Genomic DNA, 24164 nt, shown 5'->3' on the forward strand with positions numbered 1-24164 from the left:
TCTGTTTGTGACCTCAAACTGAAGCGCATTTGGGTTATGCAGGAGGACAATGATCCAAAACACACCAGCACTACCATCACTGAATGGCTTAAGAAAAACAAAATTAAGACTTTGGAGTGGCCAGGTCCTAACCTTAAACAGATTGATTGAGATGTTGTGGCATTTCAAAAAAGGCGGTTCATGCTCATAAATCCTCCAATGTGGCTGCTTTACAACAATTCTGCAAGGATGAGTGGGACAAAATTCCTCCTGAATGTAGTAAAAGACTCATTGCCAGTTATCACAAATGCTTGATTGGAGTTGTTGCTGCAAGGTGAGATTTAGGGGACAATCACTTTTTCACACAAAGCCCTGTAGGTTGGGATTTCTTTTTCCCTTAAAGGGAGCGTTTCTTACTGATTAATGGTGAGCATAACCACAACTAAAAGATTTTTTTTTTTGTTACTGTTGTTAAAAATGTATTACACTCAGAGGAAGCACCGCATTTGTCTTTTTCCCTCTTTTCCTAAACCAGGGTATTTCTGAATACTAATTAACCCCTTCATGACCCAGCCTATTTTGGCCTTAATGACCTTGCCGTTTTTTGCAATTCTGACCAGTGTCCCTTTATGAGGTAATAACTCAGGAACGCTTCAACGGATCCTAGCGATTCTGAGATTGTTTTTTCGTGACATATTGGGCTTCATGTTAGTGGTAAATTTAGGTCGATAATTTCTGAGTTTATTTGTGAAAAAAACGGAAATTTGGCGAAAATTTTGAAAATTTCGCAATTTTCACATTTTGAATTTTTATTCTGTTAAACCAGAGAGTTATGTGACACAAAATAGTTAATAAATAACATTTCCCACATGTCTACTTTACATCAGCACAATTTTGGAAACAAATATTTTTTTTGCTAGGAAGTTATAAGGGTTAAAATTTGACCAGTGATTTCTCATTTTTACAACAAAATTTACAAAACCATTTTTTTTAGGGACCACCTCACATTTGAAGTCAGTTTGAGGGTTCTATATGGCTGAAAATACCCCAAAGTGACACCATTCTAAAAACTGCACCCCTCAAGGTGCTCAAAACCACATTCAAGAAGTTTATTAACCCTTCAGGTGTTTCACAGCAGCAGAAGCAACATGGAAGGAAAAAATGAACATTTAACTTTTTAGTCACAAAAATGATCTTTTAGCAACAATTTTTTTATTTTCCCAAGGGTAAAAGGAAAAACTGGACCACGAACGATGTTGTCCAATTTGTCCTGAGTACGCTGATACCTCATATGTGGGGGTAAACCACTGTTTGGGCATACGGCAGGGCTTGGAAGGAAAGGAGCGCCATTTGACTTTTTGAATGAAAAATTGGCTCCAATCTTTAGCGGACACCATGTCGCGTTTGGAGAGCCCCCGTGTGCCTAAACATTGGAGCTCCCCCACAAGTGACCCCATTTTGGAAACTAGACCCCCCAAGGAACTTATCTAGAAGCATAGTGAGCACTTTAAACCCCCAGGTGCTTCACAAATTGATCCGTAAAAATTAAACAGTACTTTTTTTTCACAAAAAAATTATTTTAGCCTCAATTTTTTCATTTTCACATGGGCAACAGGATAAAATGGATCCTAAAATTTGTTGGACAATTTCTCCTGAGTACAATGATACCTCACATGTGGGGGTAAACCACTGTTTGGGCACATGGTAAGGCTCGGAAGGGAAGGAGCGCCATTTGACTTTTTGAATGAAAAATGATCTCCATCGCTAGCAGAGACCATGTCACGTTTGGAGAGCCCCCGTGTGCCTAAACATTGGAGCGCTCCCACAAGTGACCCCATTTTGGAAAGTAGACCCCCCAAGGAACTTATCTAGAAGCATAGTGAGCACTTTAAACTCTCAGGTGCTTCACAAATTGATCCGTAAAAATTAAAAAGTACTTTTTTTTCACACAAAATTTCTTTTAGCCTCAATTTTTTCATTTTCACATGGGCAACAGGATAAAATGGATCCTAAAATTTGTTGGGCAATTTCTGCTGAGTATGTTGATACCTCATATGTGGGGGTAAACCACTGTTTGGGTGCACGGCAGGGCTCGGAAGGGGAGGCGTGCCATTTGACTTTTTGAATGGAAAATTAGCTCCAATCGTTAGCGAACACCATGTCACGTTTGGAGAGCCCCTGTGTGCCTAAACATTGGAGCTCCCCTACACGTGACCCCATTTTGGAAACTAGACCCCCCCAAGGAACTTATCTAGATGCATAGTGAGCACTTATAACCCCCAGGTGCTTCACAGAAGTTTATAACGCAGAGCCGTGAAAATAAAAAAATAATTTTTCTTTCCTCAAAAATGAGATTTAGCCCAGGATTTTTTAATTTTCCAAGGGTAATAGGAGAAATTGGACCCCAAATGTTGTTGTCCAGTTTGTCCTGAGTACGATGATACCCCATATGTGGGGGTAAACCACTGTTTGGGCACACGGCAGGGCTCGGAAGGGAAGGCACGCCATTTGGCTTTTTGAATGGAAAATTAGCTCCAATCATTAGCGGACACCATGTCGCGTTTGGAGAGCCCCTGTGTGCCTAAACATTGGAGCTCACTAACAAGTGACCCCATTTTGGAAACTAGACCTCCCAAGGAACTAATCTAGATGTGTGGTGAGCACTTTGAACCCCCAAGTGCTTCGCAGAAGTTTATAACGCAGAGCCGTGAAAATAATAAATGTGTTTCCTTTCCTCAAAAATATTTTTTTAGCCCAGAATTTTTTATTTTTGCAAGGGTAACAGGAGAAATTGGACCCCAAAAGTTGTTGTCCAGTTTCTCCTGAGTACGGTGATACCCCATATGTGGGGGTAAACCACTGTTTGGGCACATGCCGGGGCTCGGAAGGGAAGTAGTGACGTTTTGGAATGCAGACTTTGATGGAATGCTCTGCGGGCGTCACGTTGCATTTGCAGAGCCCCTGATGTGCCTAAACAGTAGGAACTCCCCACAAGTGACTCCATTTTGGAAACTAGACCCCCCAAGGAACTTATCTAGATGTGTGGTGAGCACTTTGAACCCCCAAGTGCTTCACAGAAGTTTATAACGCAGAGCCGTGAAAATAATAAATGTGTTTCCTTTCCTCAAAAATATTTTTTTAGCCCAGAGTTTTTTATTTTTGCAAGGGTAACAGGAGAAATTGGCCCCCAAAAGTTGTTGTCCAGTTTCTCCTGAGTACGCTGATACCCCATATGTGGGGGTAAACCACTGTTTGGGCACATGCCGGGGCTCATAAGGGAAGTAGTGACGTTTTGGAATGCAGACTTTGATGGAATGGTCTGCTGGCGTCACGTTGCATTTGCAGAGCCCCTGATGTGCCTAAACAGTAGAAACACCCCACAAGTGACCCCATTTTGGAAACTAGACCCCCCAAGGAACTTATCTAGATGTGTGATGAGCACATTCAACCCCCAAGTGCTTCACAGAAGTTTACAACGCCGAGCCGTGAAAATAAAAAATCATTTTTCTTTCCTCAAAAAAGATGTTTTAGCAAGCAATTTTTTATTTTCACAAGGGTAACAGGAGAAATTGGGCCCCAATGTTTGTTGCCCAGTTTGTTGTGAGTACAGTGATACCCCATATGTGGGGGTAAACCACTGTTTGGGCGCACGTCAGGGCTCGGAAGGGAAGTAGTGACATTTGAAATGCAGACTTTGATGGAATGGTCTGCGGGCGTCACGTTGCATTTGCAGAGCCCCTGATGTGCCTAAACAGTAGAAACACCCCACAAGTGACCCCATTTTGGAAACTAGACCCCCCAAGGAACTTATCTAGATGTGTGATGAGCACGTTCAACCTCCAAGTGCTTCACAGAAGTTTACAACGCAGAGCCGTGAAAATAAAAAATAATTCTTCTTTCCTCAAAAATTATGTCTTAGCAAGTAATTTTTTATTTTTGCAAGGGTAACAGGAGAAATTGGACCCCAACAGTTGTTGCCCAGTTTGTCCTGAGTACGCTGGTACCCCAAATGTGGGGGTAAACTACTGTTTGGGCACACGTCGGGGCTTGGAAGGGAGGGAGCACCATTTGACTTTTTGAATGCAAGATTGGCTGGAATCAATGGTGGCGCCATGTTGCGTTTGGAGACCCCTGATGTGCCCTAACAGTGGAAACCCCTCATTTCTAACTTCAACACTAACCCCAACACACCCCTAATCCTAATCCCAACTGTAGCCATAACCCTAATCCCAACCCTAACCCCAACACACCCCTAACCACAACCCTAACCCCAACACACCCGTAACCCTAATTCCAACCCTAGCCCTAATTCCAACCCTAACCCTAAGGGTATGTGCCCACGTAGCGGATTCGTGTGAGATTTTTCCGCACGACTTTTGAAAAATCTGCAAGTAAAAGGCACTGCGTTTTACCTGCGGATTTACAGCAGATTTCCAGTGTTTTTTTGTGCGGATTTCACCTGCGGATTCCTATTGAGGAACAGGTGTAAAACGCTGCGGAATCCGCACAAAGAATTGACATGCTGTGGAAAATACAACGCAGCGTTTCTGCACGGAATTTTCCGCACCATGGGCACAGCGGATTTGGTTTTCCATAGGTGTACACGGTACTGTAAACCTGATGGAAAACTGCTACGAATTCGCAGCGGCCAATCCGCTGCGGATCCGTGGCCGATCCGCTGCGGATCCTCGGCCGATCCGCTGCGGATCCGCGGCCGATCCGCTGCGGATCCGCGGCCGATCCGCGGCCGATCCGCTGCGGATCCGCCGCCGATCCGCTGCGGATCCGCCGCCGATCCGCTGCGGATCCGCGGCCGATCCGCTGCGGATCCGCTGCCAAATCCGCACATGCCATAACCCTAACCCTACCCGTAACCCTAACCCTAGTTCTAACCCTAACCCTAGTTCTAACCCTAACCACAGTGGGAAAAAAATATATATATATTTTCTTTATTTTATTATTGTCCCTATCTATGGGGGTGATAAAGGGGGGGGTTTATTTATTATTTTTTTTATTTTGATCGCTGTGGTAGAACCTACCACAGCGATCAAAATGTACCTGTAAGGAATCTGCCGGCCGGCGGGCGTACTGAGCATGCGCCCGCCATTTTGGAAGATGGCCGCGCCCAGCGAGGAGACAGCCGGACACCAGGAGGATCGGTAAGTATGAAGGGGTGGTGGGGGGGGTGGATCTGAGCACAGGGGGGGTGATCGGAGGACAGGGGGAGCGGACAGCAGGACGGGGGAGCGGAGCACAGGACGGAGGGGACCGGACCCCATAACGGAGCGGTGGGGGGGCGATCGGTGGGGTGGGGGGTGGTCACTTCAGGTTTTCCAGCCATGGCCGATGATATTGCAGCATCGGCCATGGCTGGATTGCAATATTTCACCTGTTTTTTAGGTGAAATATTACAAATCGCTCTGATTGGCAGTTTCACTTTCAACAGCCAATCAGAGCGATCGTAGCCACGGGGGGGTGAAGCCACCCCCCCTGGGCTGAAGCACCACTCCCCCTCTCCCTGCAGATCGGGTAAAATAGGAGTTAACCCTTTCACCCGATCTGCAGGGACGCGATCATTCCATGACGCCACATAGGCGTCATGGGTCGGATTGGCACGGGTTTTCATGACGCCTATGTGGAGTCATGGGTCGGGAAGGGGTTAAACTGATATCTTGGTTGATGAAATCCGTCTTGTGGTTTTTGCTTAATCTTTATTTTCAGTTTTGAGTTAATCATATGCTCGTGCTCCGGGGTAGCCTGTGGCAGCGGTCTTCTTTTGGTGTTCTGCTTAAGGACAGGTCAGAAGCCATACACATGAATATCTAAGCAGAGAACCACATGAAGACCCCCCCACAGGCTGCCCCAACTCACGAGCATATCATTAACTCAAAACTGAAAATACAGATTACACAACAACCACAAGACGGATTTCATCAACCAAGGTATCACTGTAATCATTATAACGGCGTGGACCTGGCGCTGTCTGTAGGTTACTCAGCACAATCCCGCTGATAGAATCCCTTTAATAATAAAGACCTTCATTTAAAAACTACATTTTGTGTTTGCTTGTGTTATCTTTATATTTGTTTGGTGATCTGAAACATTTAAGTGTGACAAACATGCAAAAGAATAGGAAATCAGAAATGGGGCAATCACTTTTTCACACAACTGTAAGTGGACATGGCACCAGTAGTCAGACAGAAAAAAAAAAGTTGATTCTTCTTGATGTGAAGAGAGACTTCTCTGTCAATAATCAGCAATTATTAAATTGAAACCTGATTTAGTAGTGGCTGCAGTTCGGCTGATCTTATCATCAAGCCCGCTACTCGGGCAACTACTAAAATTACGGCACTGCCTGTGAGGCAGAATCTCGACAAATTCATTTTCCCCTCCGTACACATAAACAACATTTTCTCTTTGTCATTTTTGTTTAGTCTGCTGTGAACTGGCTGAAGAAAACACGATTTTAGACCGTTTAATCTATGGGAATGTAAACGTCTAGTGCACAGGGCAGGAGAGGATGTGGATTAGGACATGGAAGGAATGAAGTGTGGGAACTGTGTAAACACTGGCCGAGTCAGTCCATTTTAGGAACATGTCATACCAGGAATCCCATCTCTAACCTTACTATTTTTAGCACGTATACACTGTACATTTATCGTTATTTTACTAGTGTTCTAGCATAAAATAGCATCATAAACAAAATACTTACTGTGAGGTCCATACATAATTCTGTGGGTCAAGTTTTAAAGGCCCCATAAACATTAAAGGGGTTGTCCAGTGCTTGATATTGATAGCCTATCCTTAGAATAGATCACTATCAGATCAGTAGAGGTGCGACACCTGGCGCCTCCGCTGATCAGCTGTTCTCAGTGGAGGGGTGGCCGAATGTGCTCAGTTGTGGAGCAATGTGGTCGTGGCCAGGTACTGCACATTAATCCCTATTCAAATGAATAAGTGTGGATCTGCAGTGCCTGGCTGTATCCACTAAACAGTTGATGGAACTGTGTAGTTCCGCTCTGCAAGTGATCACTTTCATCCACCACCTAGAACAGCTGATCAGCAGGATTGACGGGTGTTGCACTCCAAAGGATCAGTTATTGATGACCCATTGTAAGGATAGGCCATCAATATAACGTACCAGACAATCCCTTTAAACTAAAGTTGACCAAGCGGATATCGGTTGACACCCTAATGTGAATGGAGGCCTCAACACTGAGGATTCGGCACTTCTGACTGCAGACTACCAATTCTTTTGCTCTCATCAAGGTAAGTCGCTGCCAGAGTAGTCTGGCATTGACTCGCTCAGAGAACGTTCTCCTTTGTAAGGAGGAGTTGGGAGACATAGCTGTCAGCCGAACGATCAGTTATCAATGTGTACAGACAGGGTCTTATTCTTTGGGCCTTTAACTTCAACTGATCATACCTAAGCATAGAAGTAAAGGAGTGCATTTTTTATGTTTATTGAAGTAGCTTTTTGAGTTTTTTATACAGATCTCTTTTTATTATTCTGGAAATCTTGCAGTTGTAGCTAGTTTTGAGGTTGTGAATGGTATACTGTACATAAATGTTTTCCACATATTGGTATCCTTTGAAGAGACTTACCTGTTCGTGTGTGACTGGGATAAGTCTCTGTTTGGACAATTCCCGTAAAGTGTTCAGATCTGTCCTCATGTCAAGTTTACAGCCCACAAGAATGACCTTGGCACTTGGGCAGAACTCCTGAGTTTCACCTTGCCACTGTGGAATAAGAAGAGTAATCAGGTCACAAGAGAGGTTGTATATTTAGATATTCATATCATATAATGCTGTATTTCTCTAAAGACACACATACACAAAGATGGCCGAACTTGCTGATATCTATAATAGTCCATGAGCCAAGAACCAAATTTGACGATATCGGTACCAAGCGGAGTGACTAATTCTCTTTGGTATTTTTAGGTAGATGCATGTCTGTAGTTTATTTTTTGATATGATAGCCCTTACATATACGTAGCTTATTAACCCCTTCAGCCCTAGGCCTATTTGTACCCAAGTGCCTAAGCCAATCTGACCTGTGCCACTTCATGGGCTAATAACTTTGGAACGCTTTCACCTATCCAAGCCATTCTGAGATTGTTTTCTCGTGACATATTGTACTTCACGTCAGTGCTAAATGGGAGTCAATATATTTTACCTTTCTATATAAAAAAATGCTAAATATTCGGAAATTTTGGAAAAATCGGCAATTTTTTAACTTTGAAATTCTCTGCTTTTTACAAAAATACTGATACCCCCCATAATAGTTATTAATTTACACTCCCCACATGTTTACTTCATATTGGCATCATTTTGAAAATGAAACCTTATTGTTTTACGACGTAATAGGGCTTATAGTTTTATGCGCAATTTTTCACATTTACAGCAAAACCCACTTTTCAAAGGACCAAGTCACTTCTGAAGTCACTTTAAGGGGCTTACATAACAGAAACCACCCATAAATTACCCCATTTTGCAAACTACACCCCTCAAGCTGTTCAAAACTCATTTTTAAAAACTGTTAACCCTTTAGGTGTTCCACAGGAATTTTAGCATGAGCCAAGAACCAAATATGACGATATCGGTACCACCCGGAGTGACTAGATGTAGTATTTGTAACAAAATTTAATCCAAGTTATGTAAATACACACTGAACATGTCATGTGCATATATATATATATATATATATATATATATATATATATATATATATATATATATATATATATATATATATATATATATATATATATATATATATATATATATATATGTTACTCCATAATATCTTCAACATCGGACTCTGAATCTGACTGTTGTTCTACTGGCTCGTCTTCAGTACCCTTGTTCTGGCATGTCTGTAATCTGCACATGTCTGTGCACTTCAGGCCATTGCTGAGGCAAGTACACTGAGGAAGTTCACATGACCGCACACACTTGCAGGACAGTAGCTGTATAATAGCTTCTGGTGCTGGTGCCCCTTGCATCCACTTGACAACAAGCTTTCCGTCGTTATCTATCATCCAACCGCAGTCTGTTGGGTTTGCAACCCATGGCTGGCTCTGCAGACTTCTCCTCCAGATCGCAGCCTGGTAGTTTGCACGCAGTGCATGCATGAAAAGGCAGTCCTGGCAAGGAGGGAGTTGACTTGACTCTACCACTCCACGTCTGGCACAGAACAGCTGATAACGGAGCCTGTTTACCTCAGTTGTTTGGGTAGTTGGCAGGTACATGTGGCAGGTGATTTCCTGTAACTTCTCAAAAAGTTCGGTAGACACTTCCCATGAACGACCAACTTCCTGAAAGGCATCCTGGTATGTCTTGTTCATCTTCAACTGCTTGAGTGTCGTCATCTTCCCACGGCCAGCGAATGCACTGACGGTGTCACAGCCTGTAAATGCATGCATACCAATCAATGAATCACATACGCTGCCTCCCAATGTTCGGCTCAGAGTGGTGATATCCAGGAATCTTGTCCGGTTCTGTGTACCGCATTTCTGGAACAGGTGGGATGGGATTTTGTGGCACATGCCCAGACACAGGACCATGACATCAGTATCCTCCGAAGTGATGATGACCGACTTGTAACCAGATTCTGCTGCATGAAGAGCATGGAGAAGGAGGCGTGTGTCTGCTTCTTCTTGATTTGACTTAAGGTCAGCAGCCTCTTCCCACTGTTCTTTGGTGATCTTAAAGCAGAGCTGCTCACATGTGACATACAGCTCCTTCTCCTCAAGCTTCTCCCTGTGGTGTTTCGCCTTCCATTCTTCTACCAGAAACTTTATGAGACTTGCCTTGTTGGAGGAACTACTTAGAAGCTTTTTCCACTGCTGGATGTTGTGCCCATGTTGAATGTTCTTGAAATGGATCCCTGTGCCTTCATATCTGTTGACTCTTTCTGTATCTTTGATGGATGTCTCCTTGTAGACGTCAAAGACAATATAAATGCGCTTGCTCTTAGCACCCTCATGGATAGCGCGACTCATTGCTGTGCCTGCTAGCTGGCCAAATGTTGCATTGTTTCCCTTCAGTTTCTGAACCAGGCTCATCCCATCAATGATGGTTGCAGAGGGCTCGGGGATCACTTCTGCAGGACGAGCATTCCTCTCCAACTCCCTTGCGAGGGCAGCCTTGTTGGTCTTGCGGATAGACCCATCACCATTGGCAAGTGCCCATGGCAATGGACCCAGGGGATGAGTCAAGACATCACTCATTTGTAGCTTTCTGTTCTCAGCTACAAGTATCATCTGGCCAAATAGGTTTCTGTCAGCCTTCAAAATTACCTCCTTGCCAAGACCTTGTCTGCGTGTCTTCATTTGGATGTTAGAGAACGTTTTAAGTTTGTTCTTCGTCATCTTGTCATGAAACAATGTAGTTGGCTTATCGGTACCCAAACGCTCATCCTTGAATGTTTGATATGCATCCTCTCCTATACTGTATGCCCCTTGAAGGTCTTTGGCTACATCTGGTGGTGCTACAGTCGCTGTTGACAAACTGATAAGTTCACCATTATGCTCTTTGTTGAAGGGGTTCACCCAACCTGTCTCCAGCAGTTGAACGAAAGATTGGACATCGGCTTCATCTCTTCTAATCCTAGACACCTGTAGGTCTGAATGGCTGAAGTCAGTATATTGTTGGCCTACCAGGGCCCTCAGCTGCCTCAAGTACATACTGCGGTACTCTGATGTCAGGTAGAACCTGGAAACAGCTCCAACTTTGAGGCTGAAGCCTTTTGTGCCCCCTGGTGTCTGGGTGTCTTTGTTGATTGTCTCTTCAATGGTCTGGTCCACAGGAATTCGTCCAAAAGGATTCTTGCTACCGATCTGGACCGAAAAGCCACCTTGCATGAAGTATTCATGGACCTCTGGGTGTTCTATGGGCAGCCGAGACATTGTGGCATAGTAATAGGTTAGGTATCGGGCATAGTTGACCTTGTCATAGGCAAAACACCATGGTATCATCTGTCGGATTGCTCCTAGGTGAAGCATCCAGTTGCCTTCTCTTGAAGCTCGAACCAGGGCCAGCATGGTCTCGACCATGTCCAAGTATGACATCCAGAATGCTGAGAGTTGTTCATTTCTGAGGGTCTCAAGATAAACTTTTTCCATTTTCTCAACCAAGTGTTTCCAACTACTGTGAAACACTGGTTGGGTCAAAGTGGTCACTATACCCCCTAAAAGATTCCTTGGGGGTGTAGTTTCCAAAATAGGGTCACTTTTTGGGGTTTCCACTGTGGGGGTACCTCAGGCAGCCTTCAAATGTGACATGGCCCCCTAGATTTCTTCCAGTGAATCCGCCACCCAAAAACCACATAGCGCTCCTTCCGTGTTGAGCTGTGCTGTGTGCCCATACTTTAGTTTACGAGTACATGTGGGGTGTTTCTATAAACTGCAGAATTAGGGTAACCAAGTTTGGGTTTGCCGTTAACCCTTGCTAGGTTGCAGGTAAAATTGGATTACAATGTAATATCTGGAAAAAAAATGAAATTTTGAAATTTCGCCTTCATTCTGCTAAAATTCCTGTGGAACACCTAAAGGGTTAACAGTTTTTAAAAATGAGTTTTGAACAGCTTGAGGGGTGTAGTTTGCAAAATGGGGTAATTTATGGGTGGTTTCTGTTATGTAAGCCCCTTAAAGTGACTTCAGAAGTGACTTGGTCCTTTGAAAAGTGGGTTTTGCTGTAAATGTGAAAAATTGCGCATAAAACTATAAGCCCTATTACGTCGTAAAACAATAAGGTTTCATTTTCAAAATGATGCCAATATGAAGTAAACATGTGGGGAGTGTAAATTAATAACTATTATGGGGGGTATCAGTATTTTTGTAAAAAGCAGAGAATTTCAAAGTTAAAAAATTGCCGATTTTTCCAAAATTTCCGAATATTTAGCATTTTTTTATATAGAAAGGTAAAATATATTGACTCCCATTTAGCACTGACGTGAAGTACAATATGTCACGAGAAAACAATCTCAGAATGGCTTGGATAGGTGAAAGCGTTCCAAAGTTATTAGCCCATGAAGTGGCACAGGTCAGATTGGCTTAGGCACTTGGGTACAAATAGGCCTAGGGCTGAAGGGGTTAATAAGCTACGTATATGTAAGGGCTATCATATCAAAAAATAAACTACAGACATGCATCTACCTAAAAATACCAAAGAAAATTAGTCACTCCGGGTGGTACCGATATCTGGCCCGGCTCATGGACTATAAGGATTTCCAAAGGACTGTCCTTTTGCTCTCCAGGGGATAAACCACTGCCAGAAGAGTTTCTCTTAGGCTACTTTCACACTAGCGTCGGGCCGAGGTTCCCGACGCTAGCGTTGTCTCCGCAGCACAACGGGGGCAGCGGATGCATTTTTCCAGCGCATCCGCTGCCCCATTGTGAGGTGCGGGGAAGTGCGGGGAGGTGGGGGCGGAGTTCCGGCCGTGCATGCGCGATCGGAAAAAGCGGACCGTCGTGAGCAAAAAACGTTACATGTAGCGTTTTTTGGTCCCGACGGTCCGCCACAACACGGCGCACGACGGTTGCGACGCGTGTCAATCCGTCGCAATACGTCGCTTAATGTAAGTCTATGGGGAAAAAACGCATCCTGCAAGCACTTTTGCAGGATGCGTTTTTTCGGCAAAACGACGCATTGTGGCGGATTGCAGTTAACGCTAGTGTGAAAGTAGCCTTATAGAAAACACTGGAACAGTTGTCAGGCCTGCACATTAAGGGGAGTTGGGGATGACCCGCTGAACCCGGCTAACAGCTATGTAATGTGTATGAGGGCCTTAAAGGGGTTTTCCTAAGAACAACATTACGGTAATTTTAATCAATAGTTATTATTATTTCCACAGTTGGATGTGCTCAATAAAATGTACCTGTGCGGAGATAATCTTATAAATGGGCACCTGCTGTGTTCTGTGTAATGGCTGTGCCTGACCTTACAGGAACATGGTCCGATCATACCAGATCTCCTGGGCAGGTGAGCAAGCAAAAAAAAAAAAAAAGAGTGTACAGGCAGGAGAGGACAGCAAATTATTTTTCAAGTAAAACATTGCTCAACCCCTCTCTGACCTTACACGTACTATCCTATCAAGGTGACCTGGACCTATCTGACCCTCGACGGGATAGTACGTCATATGCGATCGGCCGCGCTCACGGGGGGAGCGCGGCCGACTGCGGCATAGATGATCGCAGCAAAGATGATCGCAGTGTTCCGGCGGCATAGGGAAGCATCGCGCAGGGAGGGGGCTCCCTGCGTGCTTCCCTGAGACCCCCAGAGCAACGCGATGTGATCACGTTGCTCTGAGGGTCTCCTACCTCCTCCTCCCTGCAGGCCCCAGATCCAATATGGCCGCGGGGCTGCTTCCGGGTCCTGCAGGGAGGTGGCTTGCAAGCGCCTGCTCAGAGCAGGCACCTGCAAGCCTCCAGCAGTGCACGTCAGATCGCTGATCTCAAACAGTGCACTGCAAAGTGTCAGATCAGCGATCTGACCCTAAAACATGATACCCCCCCGGGGCAATGTAAAAAAGTGAAAAAAAAAAATTCACATATGTAAAAATCCTAAATAAAGCAAAAATATATACCGGTATATATTGTTCCCATACATACATTTCTTTATCTAAAAAAAAACAAAACAATAAAAGTACACATATTTAGTATCGGCGCGTCCGTAACGACCCGACCTAAAAAACTGTCCCACTAGTTAACCCCTTCAGTGATCACCGTAAAAAAAAAAAAAAAAAAAAACGAGGCAAAAAACAACGCTTTATTTTCATACTGCCGAACAAAAAGTGGACTAACGCGATCAAAAATACAGATATAAATAACCATGGTACCGCTGAAAACGTCATCTTGTTCCACAAAAAACAAGCCACCATACAGCGTCATCATTGAAAAAATAGAAAAGTTATGGTCATCAGAATAAAGCGATGCAAAACTAATTATTTTTTATATAAAATAGTTTTTATCGTATAAAAGCGCCAAAACATTTAAAAAATGATTTAAATGAGGCATCTCTGTAATCGTACTGACCCGAAGAATAAAACTGCTTTATCAATTTTACCAAACATGGAACGGTATAAACGAAGCGTTCCAGAGTTCTAACCTCAAAGGGACAGTGGTCAGAATTGTAAAAATTGGCCTGGTCATTAACGTGCAAACCACCCTTGGTGGTAAGGGGTTTAAAAAAACAGGCAGTGAAATATTTTTCCTCATAAAAAGAATCAGCTGCGATTCCCATGCTGTCCTGTCTGTATACTATATAGCTTTGTCCCCTGCCCAGGAGCTGTGGTATGACCAGACCATGTTCCTGTAAGGTCGGACACAGCAGTTACACAGTGCATAGCAGGGGCACATTTATAAGACTAGATGGTATCACAGCAAATAGTGGAACTAAATATTGTTATTCAAACTTACTTTTATTCCAAGATCTTACAATGTAAGATTATAAATGTAAATTGTTCGTGGGAAAACCCCTTCAATTAAACAACAGCCTCTTGTATGCTCATGAAAACATTAAGGCCATGTGCACACGTTGCGGTTTTTACTGTGGATCCGCAGCGTTTTTGACGCTGCGGATCCGCAGCAGTTTTCCATGCGGTGTACAGTACCATGTTAACCTATGGAAAATAAAAACCGCTGTGCCCATGCTGCGGAAAAAAATGCGCGGAAACACTGCGGTTTATTTTCCGCAGCATGTCCACTCTTTGTGCGGAATCCGCAGTGGTTTAACACCTGCTCCATATTAAAAAAACGCAGGTGTCTAAAACCGCACTAGAATCCGCAGAAAAACCGCAGAAAATCCGCAGTAAATCCGCGATAAATCCGCAGGAAAAATGCAGTGTTTTTGCCCTACGTATGTGCTCATACCCTTAGGGTATGTGCACACGTCAGGATTTCTTGCAGAAATTTCCTGAAGAAAACCGGAAATTTTCTGCAAGAAATCCGCATTTTTTTTTTTTTTTGCGTTTTTTTTCCCGTTTTTTTCGCTTTTTTTAGCATTTTGCAAGTGAAATTAGCTTGCAGAATGCTAAAGTTTTCCAAGCGATCTGTAGCATCGCTTGGAAAACTGACTGACAGGTTGGTCACATTTGTCAAACATAGTGTTTGACAAGTGTGACCAACTTTTTACTATAGATGCTGCCAATGCAGCATCAATAGTAAAAGATAGAATGTTTAAAAATAATAAAAAAAATGGTTATACTCACCTGCAGACAGCCGATCTCCTCAGCGGCGTCCGTTCCTATAGATGGTGTGTGTGTGCAGGACCTTCGATGACGTCATCGCAGGTCCTTCACACACACCATCTATAGGAACGGAAGCGGCAGCATGCACCGCTGAGAGGCGGGAAGACTCCGGGGGCCATCGAAGGTGAGTATATCCCTATTTTTTATTTTAATTCTTTTTTTTTTTTACCAATAATATGGTGCCCAGTCCGTGGAGGAGAGTCTCCTCTCCTCCACCCTGGGTACCAACCGCACATGATCTGCTTACTTCCCGCGTGGTGTGCACAGCCACATGCGGAAAGTAAGTAGATCAATGAATTCCTAGGTGTGCGGAATCCCCGCAATTCCGCAAATTTAATGAACATGTTGCTTTTTTTTCCGCGATTCGATTTTTTTTGCGGAAAAAAATGCAACATTTGCACAAGAAATGCGGAATACACTGTAAATAATAGGAGGCATATGTAAGCTTTTTTTTGCGTTTTTATCACGTTTTTATAGCGAAAAAACGCGAAAAAAACGCGAAAAATACTGAACGTGTGCACATGGCCTTAATCTTAAATGATAGCGGGAAGGATTTTTTCCCCTAATATGGAGGAATTAGCACCTGCCTCATAGGCGTTTGTTTTGCCTTCCTCTGGATTAACATGTTTAGTTATGGGTTGAATTTGATGGACTTTTTTCAACCGTGCAGATAGTAACATCCAAACTGCACAGTGGCCAAGAAGATTTCTAAAATTGCAGAAATTCTGCTGATTAGGTTCACATGAGAGAATATATTTAAAAAATTGTTTAGAATTTCATGGATAAAACTCAAGACTATTTTTTTTCCTCACTTGTCATCTGTGTGCAGCACATCACACAGATGACCAATTTCTACTGTCAATCATCAGTATACATTATATTACCTTTCACCTGCAGTCACTGTCAAATGAATATTCATTAGCCATTGCTTGCTTAACAGAATGGCGTCTATGGCCCAGTGGGCAACTCTTCAATACAAGCCCCGTCCCTAATGGCCAGTGAAAAATATCCCTTGATGACCATATAGAGCTCAATACCCTATGGCTACATGTAAACTACAGTGCTCATGTACTATACAGGCTTCCCTAAAGTCCAATTCAAAAGTGGATATCCAGACTGACAGAATGGACATTATCCTGTACTAGATGGTAGCCCGATTCTAACGCATCGGGTATTCTAGAATATGTTTGTAGTTTATTTATGAAGATTTTAGAATAATACATTCAATACACAGGATTCAGCCAACCACGACCAATTAGCGAAGCGTGGTTCAAATCCCGTGCCAATTCACGGCAGGACTGCGCCTGTCGCTGATTGTTCGCGGCCGGCCACGTAGTATATAGCACAGCCACGTAGTATATAACAGCCCACGTAGTGTATAACACAGCCCACGTAGTGTATAGCACAGCCCACGTAGTGTATAGCACAGCCCACGTAGTGTATAGCACAGCCCACGTAGTGTATAACACAGCCATGTAGTGTATAGCACAGCCCACGTAGTATATAGCACAGCCACGTAGTATATTGCACAGCCCACGTAGTATATTGCACAGCCCACGTAGTATATGGCACAGCACACGTAGTATATGGCACAGCACACGTAGTATATGGCACAGCCCACGTAGTATATTGTAAATATAGGAAAACTGACTGAACAGCAATTTAGTCTGAACTGATGCATAACCAAAAAAGTCTTACATAGCAAATAGATAATGGCTGCACTCAATTTTACTGTGCTAAAGCAAGGAAATGTGCGATACATGAAATGTGAATAGCATACTGGCTTGTGAAATCTATGAAAAAACACATGAGATGCTTAGCACAAGATTTGGGCAAAAATTGTAAGCCCATCCACCAAACGTTAAGGTAATCTCAGATCGGATGGGGTATATTGCACAGCCCACGTAGTATATTGCACAGCCCACGTAGTATATTGCACAGCCCACGTAGTATATAGCAATGTGGGCATCATATCCCTGTTGAAAAAAAAAATTAAAATAAAAAATAGTGATATACTCACCTTCCGTTGGCCCCCGGATCTAGACGAAGCGTTTACCGATGCTCCTCGCGCGCTCCGGTCCCAAGAGTGCATTGCGGTCTCGCGAGATGACGACGTAGCGTTCTCGCGAGACCGCTACGTCATCATCTCGCGAGACTGCAATGCATGGAGGAGCGGTCACTGGGGCGTCGCGGGGAGCGGGAAAGGCCTGTTCTGGTTCCGAGGGGCCGACAGACGGTGAGTATAACTATTTTGTTATTATTATTTTTAACATTAGATCTTTTTACTATTGATGCTGCATAGGCAGCATCAATAGTAAAAAGTTGGTCACACAGGGTTAATAGCAGCGTTAACGGAGAGCGTTACACCGCGGCATAACGCGGTCTGCTAACACTGCCATTAACCCTGTGTGAGCGCTGACTGGAGGGGATTATGGAGCGGGCACTGACTGCGGGGAGGAAGGAGTGGCCATTTTGCCGCCGGACTGTGCCTGTCGCTGATTGGTCTTGGCTGTTTTTCCGCGACCAATCAGCGACTTGGGATTTCTGTGACAGACAGACAGAAAGACGGAAGTGACCCTTAGACAATTATATAGTAGATATAAAGGTATCACCTGTGTCTGTATGTATCCGATCTATAAGTATATAGTATTTTAGGCAACGTGTGGCATATACTTTGATCAAGGCAGTTTAATCCAGTGAACCCTTAAAGGGTTTTACTTGGATAAATACATTGTGCAATTTTCTGATCCTCCGGATCTCCATTCGTCCTATGCAGAATTATATTGAGCATAATACATAATTGGTAACCAGTAAATGAAAAGTGTTGCCGTCTGATCCTAAGCAAGGTCACAGAAGGATGCGATCGAGCAAGGAGCCTTACTTAGCTCTGTCTCTACCTCCAGAATCAGTGTGTGCCTGTGTTGTGTGTTCTCTATACAGATTAATAAATGATAAGTTCAGCTTTTGAGCCCCCCGAGTTCATTTTCTTGTTTAATGGAACACATTCATTCCTCATGCTGAATGCTAACTAGCCACATTTTTCTCATTTGTTGAGATCAGATGGCTGCAAACAGACCTCAGTTTCATATAACAAACGAGGCAGCGGATTCAGCAGAAACCTCCCAGCGAGGGCAGGAAGGAGCGTTACTGACAGCAGGAACACACTGCCATCGTCTGCCTTCTAAAGACTACGGAGAAAAAGTTTGTCCTGCATCACAAATGAGAGCAACTACTGGCTAAATCCCTAAAAGGGTCATTAAAATAAATTGAGCTGGCATTTATGGAATCCAGTATTTCGCTGTTCATCTCGAGAGATCCATTCCACCTAAACCTCATGGTGAGAATGGGTCAAGACTTATCCATTGCATAGCTATATGCACTGAAAATAATAAACCAGACAGTCCATAATTCTATACATACTGCAATGTTACCATAAAACTATACACATTTACAAGAGGAAGAGTCATCAATATAACATGCTACGTGTACATACCCCTAAGGGGATTGTACCAGGTTTAGAAGTTATCCCCTAGGCTTGGCACGCCACCGAATCAAAGAATCAGGGCGCTTGAAAATGGAGAAATGGTCGATCATGTGCATCATCACTTCATTTACTCTTAATTGGAGTGCTAGAGACCAGACTTTACACTTGCTTATGTCCAGCGGTCCCTTAGAGAACACCGCTCCATTCACACGGGGATTTTTAGAGCTAAGTATACGTTTTAACGTCCAAACGTGATAAAATTCCTTTAAGATGATGACATATGGTAAGTATCTTGGAATAATCTGGATAGATGAGCAATTGTCCCAATAATGAAGGGTGAAGGATAGGTCTTTAAAAAGGCTGTCTACATAAAAGAATACATTTATGTTAGAGAATTTTGTTACATGGGAATCTGTCACCAGGTTTTTACCACCTAATCTGAGGGCACCACGATGTAGGGAGAGGACCCCGATTCCAGTGAGGTGTCACTTACTTGGCAGCTTGTTTTAGTTTTGATAAAATCACTGTTTTGTTACCAAGAAATCATCATTAGAGGACTGCTAAACTTGCTGCCATGTAATTCTCCATATTCATGAGCTCTGTATAACCCTGCCCCCACCATGGATTGCCAGCTTTCTGTGCATAGGCAGAAAGCTGCCCATCAGTGGTGTGGGCAACGTTATATGGAGCTCAAAGTCCAGAGAGCTAGTAAATCGGCGGTAGATAAAACAGTGATTTTCTAAAAACTGCAGCAAGTAGCCCAGTAAGTGATACATCCCTAGAATCAGGGTATCTGCTCCTATATCATGATGTGCTCAGATGGGGTAGCATAAACCACATGACAGATTCCCTATAACGGTCAAGAGTTATGCAGTGTTTAACATGCCCTGTGATAACGCCGCAGAGTAACTGATTGCTGGGGTCATGAGATCCACTTCTTGATCGCAAACCCTTCTAACCTAAAGGCACTGGTGGATAATCCCTTAGTACGGAAACTGTACTTTCAGCAAACTTTGCACAAATCAGATCTCTCCTTCTTTCTCCTCTTATGAGCCACTCTTTCACCCACATCCAAGTGCCCTGAAATCACAGTTAAAGGGGATGTCTGGCCTAATTTGATGGCATTCCAACAGAAATCCAGGAGATCGTTGATCACTAAGGTTTATTCTCAAGGTATATCGAAGTAGGACTAACTTCATCAGGGGAACAGTAATGTGATTCACCTCTTGAAGAATTTAGTCCAATTTCATAAAGCGTTGAGAACAAAATGAACAGCAGTGCAGATCACCGCTCCTATCCTCCAATAATGAATTACATAATCTGATAGGCGTTATTACTAAAGGATCAGATTGTTTAGGTTTTACTTTAGGATCAGAACGGATAGCACTTTGTTGTGTGTGCACATACTCTCCTACTAGTAGTAAAACCTCTTTTGAAAGGCTCAAGTTAATAAAGGATAATATTAAAAGTCCATTACAAAGCATCAGCCTTGATGAGGTCTAGCAGTTTTAAAGGAAGGCACGACGTTCCAGCATTGTTATTCCCATTAAGACCATCACCTATGTACAGCTCCCCTAAAGAAGACCTTATAAGAAAGGCTGTATACTTTGGGATGAAGAATTGTTGAGGCTACATGACAATCAGATACTCAAACCCTTGATGTCACCACCAGAGCAGCAGGGCTCCTATCAGTCTCCAGCATTGACAGGGGGACTAAGTGCTCCTCCCGATCACCCGCACATAATGTCATAGGCTGAACAAAAAATGACCAATTTCAGAGACTGACTACAGCTTGGCATGGCTCTTATGCAATTAACCCTTAATATGGCATACAGGTTTTGTGTACCTCAAAGGGCCCATGATGTGATACTCTCTAATGGCTGATCATTTAGAAGGACGTCTTTGTGGCTCTGTGTTCACGTTCCCTTAGCTGCCACAGATTACGGTAGTCTCAGATAGTGTTTTCGTATCTCGACCCGAGTGATATGGAAAAATAATACAACAACAGTGTGCATGTATTCATCTTGATTCCCTGCAGAGAACACAGCCTCCTCCATTTGATGAGACATGTCTTGTTTAAATTAGAAGTACAAGTTGCAGCCGTGGTGGAAAGAATCTGCTGTACGCAATAGTCCTTCCGCCCATCCTCGTACACACTGCATAATGATGTTTAGGGCACAATCTCATTGCCAGCCCCTCACTGCTTTGTTTAATGAAACACACAATTGCTGATTGCTCAGCATCATTATGTTAGAGCTGCAGTGTTCTCACATAACTGCTTTTCTCTCATAAGGCGACATAATGTTACATAAAATAAACTAAAAAAAACCATTGTGCCTTAATATAATGCAATATAGGCATTTCCTGCAATCCAATCCCTGGGAAATAAAGTCTGAGCTACCCAGACAGAAGCATGCAGTGTGCTAAGAGAAGCTCCTTATGTTGCTGATGCACCAGTGCCCCTGCCAAACGCCCCATTTTCCCCCCTATGGGGTCCACACATATAAAGCTGGGACTAATGCAATGTAATATCCAAGTTGGTCATGTATCAGTTAATTTGTATAAAAACTGTGTTTTTATTGCAGTTCAACCAAAATATGCAATTATGTATCATGGTTATTTTATTTTTTTATTTATCTCCTGCACCGGAGGGAGGTTTAGTCATACACAAAGAGGAAATGTATTTATTTCTGGTCGCTTACAAAGCATTACTATATTCTGCCGTGCTGTTTGACAACACTCGTGTCAGTGCTTTATTACAGGAATGTGTAACTTCCAAAGCCATTGGTTGTACTTTTAATACAATCATTTTTTATCACCAGGAGATCATCACTAAAAGACTCCTACAAGGCAGTCCAGATAAACAGTGTGATGAGATCCCACCACTGACAAGCCACAGTGTACACAAGAATGCTGCCAATCAGGGGTGTGGGCAGGGTTATACACAGCTCAGCATTCACAGCACTGCTACATCTACAACAGAGAAAATAGGGATTCTATCAAAACAGCACCATACAGTCCAGTAAGGGACATCACTGGAATCAGGGTCTCTGCCCCTAGGTAATGCTTCTCTCAGATTACACAGCAGAAACCTGCTGACAGATTCACTTTAAAAATTACACCTGGAATTTGAGTGCAAGAATTTCTTTAATAGTTCCCCTTTCCTTTAAATTGGTTATGGGATTATAGTGTAGAAGTATGAGGGTAAGATACTAAATGTAAAGTGCAGTGACTCACATAATCTGAGAGCCCATTTCACTGTTCTCTTCTCATTTGCAGCAAAATTAACATATCAGCAAGTCCAGGGAAATCAGGAGTGCCAGGAAACAAGGGGAAAACATTACATATTTTATATGTAGTGTATTAAAGCAGTATCCAAGTGGCACTGGGCAAAGAAAGACAAACTGTATATTAATGGCCTGGATGCAAAGAAACCGCAAAAAAAACCTTGGAATTATGACTAGTGGACCAATATTGACTGGGGTCATCATCATAAACATTTCATTGCCTTGAGGTCTTTCTATGAGATTATGTACTTACATTTTATTTTATTTACATAAATCCATGGTCCATTAGGCCATTTTAGAGTCTTGCCTACTGGTAAAACCATTGGCAATGAAAATGCCTAAAGTGGAGGAGTGGAAAGAAAGTGGAGGAGTGGAAAGAAAGTGGAGGAGAGGAAAGAAAGTGGAGGAGAGGAAAGAAAGTGGAGGAGAGGAAAGAAAGTGGAGGAGAGGAAAGAAAGTGGAGGAGAGGAAAGAAAGTGGAGGAGAGGAAAGAAAGTGGAGGAGAGAAAGTGGAGGAGAGGGAAGAAAGTGGAGGAGAGGAAGAAAGTGGAGGAGAAGTGGAGGAAAGGAAAGGAAGTGAAGGATAAGAATGGAAGTGAAGGAGAGGAAGGGGAGAGAGAAGCTGAAAGACCAGACCACTTTGGTTAATAATGTAACTTCTCTTTCTAAAGTGGACATACTGGTAAGAAAACTTGGTCCCCCTATCCAGCCACTGAATGTGTTACAGTAACTGGGAAGTTTTACTGCAAGCCTTACTGGACCAACAACTGGGAGAGTAAGCGCAATCTATACGGTCTGCAAAATAGGTTAATACGATATGAGTACTACGTATTAAAATGATTTATAGATCTGGAATATGGAAAATATTTATTTATAGGGTTCGGTTACTTCATAGGAAAAAGTGAGATACTAATGATATGAACTACCCAGTGACTGTAGTTTGGCCCCATAAGTACTCATGTAACAGTTCTGTATCGCACGTTTCATGTGGCTTACTAGTTAGCACTGCCATGACTCATTCCTCATGCACGTTTACTTGTGTGTATGCTGCGGGACTTGCCATATTGCACCCTTTGTTAGTAGTAATCTTCTAAAGCTTCTCATCCACACTTGGCTGTATATACAAATATATTACACAAACATACAAACGCCCACGCATGCAAACTGCAGTCCTGCCTTCACGCTCCTAATCGGGCCAACTAGTCTAGCGACCACACACCGACAGCAGAGACTTGTAGCTCAAGTGGATTTTGCCTGAACGGAGGCGCGGTATGAATCTGTGAACGTGAAATCATTTCCAGAGCGTCTTCTGCGGCTCGCTTTGTCGTGAACAATGTCCATTCACGCAGCAAGCCTGTTATTAGAGCTACTGTGGAATTACAAGAGGGGCTGGAATCAGGTGGCTGAAACCAGCTGCTACCTCCCCATCTCCCAGCAATGCCGCTGCCTGCATCTTATTTCCACAGCAGAAATCAAAAGGCACAAGAAATCACAGCCTGCTGCTTATTTAATGACAGCCCATGCCACAAATGACTGTGTACCGGTATTCTGTTACTAAACAGTGGTCATTGCCAGCATGCTTAGGTGCGAGATATATAGAACCCAGCAATCCTAAAGAGACATGATGATCCGTAATATTGGTGATCAGTAAAATATGTCTTCCTTTGGGGGGTTATTTTCCTAGTAGGGTTAAACACTTGCCTGGTGACACCCACTGGCTTAGGGTAATTTTACACAGGCTGGTAAATGTCTCACAAAGCAGCGATCAAGAAATTACACTCGTGGATATCCTATGACAAACGATGACTTACTTCAGCCTACCCGTTTCACTCAGCCATAATGGAGTGCATTGCCAGTGATCATTTGCTAGCTGCACTGGGCAACGATCAGAAAAGACATGAACATTGCAACCATCAGGAGAGTTTCATATGATTAAATCTCTCGTGTTTACATGGGTGGATGTGATGCACAGTTTTACAATTAGCGATAATCAAGCAATTTTTAACGATTATTCTCTCGAACTCATCGGTCTATGGAAAAGGTCATTAAAGACCATAATAGTGATAATTCACCCCTATTGATCACCAACATAACTGTGGGAAGAGGGAGCCCTCTGCAGGCTTGAATTACTCAGTGGCTTATTATACTATGGGACCCATTTATT

At 43.3% G+C, this 24164-nt stretch overlaps 1 protein-coding gene across 1 annotated transcript in view; it reads right to left on the bottom strand.

The window, feature by feature from the left end:
* The window catches only part of RND2 (Rho family GTPase 2), a 153845-nt gene that overhangs the window by 5700 nt on the left and 123981 nt on the right, over positions 1-24164 (bottom strand). Inside the window, exon 4 of the mRNA XM_077252048.1 lies at positions 7585-7719. Within this exon, the coding sequence (XP_077108163.1) occupies positions 7585-7719 (135 nt within the window). The remainder of the gene's footprint in view (positions 1-7584; positions 7720-24164) is intronic.

The sequence above is a fragment of the Ranitomeya variabilis genome, chromosome 4 (assembly GCF_051348905.1).
Source record: "Ranitomeya variabilis isolate aRanVar5 chromosome 4, aRanVar5.hap1, whole genome shotgun sequence".
Taxonomy (NCBI): Eukaryota; Metazoa; Chordata; class Amphibia; order Anura; family Dendrobatidae; genus Ranitomeya; species Ranitomeya variabilis.